Source organism: Sinocyclocheilus anshuiensis, unplaced genomic scaffold (genome assembly GCF_001515605.1).
Source record: "Sinocyclocheilus anshuiensis isolate Anshui unplaced genomic scaffold, SAMN03320099.WGS_v1.1 scaffold2579, whole genome shotgun sequence".
Classification (NCBI taxonomy): domain Eukaryota; kingdom Metazoa; phylum Chordata; class Actinopteri; order Cypriniformes; family Cyprinidae; genus Sinocyclocheilus; species Sinocyclocheilus anshuiensis.
The window spans coordinates 1-2,269 of NW_015557217.1; the positions used below are offsets into that span (position 1 = coordinate 1).

The 2,269-nt window shown below is 41.0% G+C and overlaps 1 protein-coding gene across 1 annotated transcript; it reads left to right on the forward strand.

Moving 5' to 3' along the window:
• Nucleotides 1–862: 862 nt before the first annotated feature.
• On the forward strand, nt 863–2,261 carry LOC107678994 (epithelial membrane protein 2-like; the record flags this gene model as incomplete). The annotated part of the gene is made up of 3 exons (XM_016474397.1): nt 863–1,084; nt 1,687–1,789; nt 2,059–2,261. Coding segments are annotated over exons 1-3 (414 nt in total), but the record flags the coding sequence as incomplete, so codon positions are not given.
• Between the last annotated feature and the right edge of the window lie 8 nt (nt 2,262–2,269).

A 2,269-nucleotide genomic window follows, 5' to 3' on the forward strand; every position in this document is an offset into this window, starting at 1 on the left:
CACACACACACACACTCAGCAGTGGTGGAGAGTCTCACACACACTCTTGTCTTCCAGTCTGAGGGAAGTGTGTGAAGCAAACCTGGCCTGTGAGCACATGATGGACGTGTCCGGCATCATCGCGGCCTACACTGCGTACTACGGTCCCATTCCCTACTAGAGCACCTACCCTAACCCTAACCCGCGTCAAAGCGCATTATAAGCATCTGTCAAAAATTATTAAAAAAACATAAGCAGAGGAGTTGCTGAAGCCATACCAGATCATAATAAAGAAAGAAATCAAATACCGCACTGTCGTCTGGAGTTTTTACTACTACTGATCAAACCATATCTGATTATTGTGTGTTTGTCAAAAGTCACGTTTATCACTTCACCATTCCCTACTAGAGCACCTACCCTAACCCTAACCCACGTCAAAGCGCATTATAAGCATCTGTCAAAAATTATAAAAAAAACATAAGCAGAGGAGTTGCTGAAGCCATACCAGATCATAATAAAGAAAGAAATCAAATACTGGTGTCGTCTGGAGTTTTTACTACTACTGATCAAACCATATCTGATTATTGTGTGTTTGTCAAAAGTCACGTTTATCACTTCATACAAAACAAAACACAGACTCACTATAACATTCACACACGCACACACACACACACACACACACACAGATGATGTCAAAGCAGCTTCATATCAATAACAGAATCGAAGCAAACTTCAGAAATTCTGTTGTAAAGCAGCTCTAAACACACAATAGTGTCGTTATTCACATCAAGTCGGTTCAGTGTTGCTTCAGTTCAGTCCATCTGTATAGTTCATTAATTAAGAATTTAGCACAATTCATTAATTATGAACAATTTTGTTTAAGCTATAAAGCAGCTGTACAGAAGATAATGTCATTATTCAGATCAATTCGGTTCCAGTTTTGTTCTCATCTGATAGAGTCAGTGCAGTCCTATGGATTATATTACTGAATATTAATATGTCTGTGTGTTTTTTCTCTCCGTCAGTCATGTTGGTTTTACTCGCTGCCATCTTCCTCCTCCACATCGCCTGCATCTGTCTGCTGCTGGCCGCCACCATCCATAACGTGAGTGACACGCATCACAGCCTGTGGGCGGGGCCGGGGGTGGGGCTTCACTCACCCGCTCATGAATTATTAATTAACTCCAAATCAAACAGTCTCTTACCTCAACTTCAGGGCAGGGATCCTCTCGCAAACACTTTATCGCAGCAGATTAGGAACATGCGTCCGTGGCAGGAATGGAGATCACGTCCACATTTAGTGCAGGGTTTGGAAACTGAGAAAATTAACCACAAAATCAAATCTTGAGCAAGTGTTACACAGCAGGACTAAATATTTATATGACTGACCTTCACACTAAAAGATATTCAAAGCTTCTGGAACTCATTGCTAAAATATTATGGTTTAATGTATTAATATGTTACATTTATTATAGTTCATAATATACATAATATACTATATTATAATGTAATAAAATTACTTATGATCGATAGTTATTAGTAATATGACAGAAAAGTTTGCTATGGAAGAATATGACACCAGAAGTTCATGTAGAGCTGAGACTTTAGCAGAACCGTTTAGACAGTCCAGTGGATGACGTCTGGTGAAGTGCATGTTTCTCATTCATGCTGACGTGTGTGTGTGTGTGTGTGTGTGTGTGTGTGTGGGCCTGGTGGATGACCGACTCCATGTCCACTGATATTTGGGCTCGCTGGACTCTGACTGGAGGAAACTGGAACTACACTGAGATTCCTGCTCACTATCCTAAAGGTCTGAACACACATACATTAATCAGTTCAGCGTTAATCTGTCACGCAAACACATTGAGTGAGTTTTGTGAATCTCACAGATCTGAAATCGCTGATAAAGCATTTGGTAATAAGTACTATTTCTCAAATTTTGCATGAACAAGTTTTCTTTAATGCTTCTTTCACTCACATCATTTATTACTGTTACTGTTAGCTTTTGTACCATCACTTGTGTATTTGTATGCATTTATTTGCAATGTTTCTACAGCAGTCTGTCGTGTTGTGTTTCAGAGTATCTGCAGGCGGTCCAGGCCAGTTCTGTGCTCGCGTGCATCTTCTGCATCCTCGGCCTGTTCGTGTTCGTCGCTCAGCTCTACACACTACCTAAAGGAAAGCGCTTTCTGTTCACCGGAGTCTTCCAGCTGCTGGCCTGTACGTGTAACACACACTCACATACACACACACACACACTCACTCACTCACTCACTCACTCACACACAAA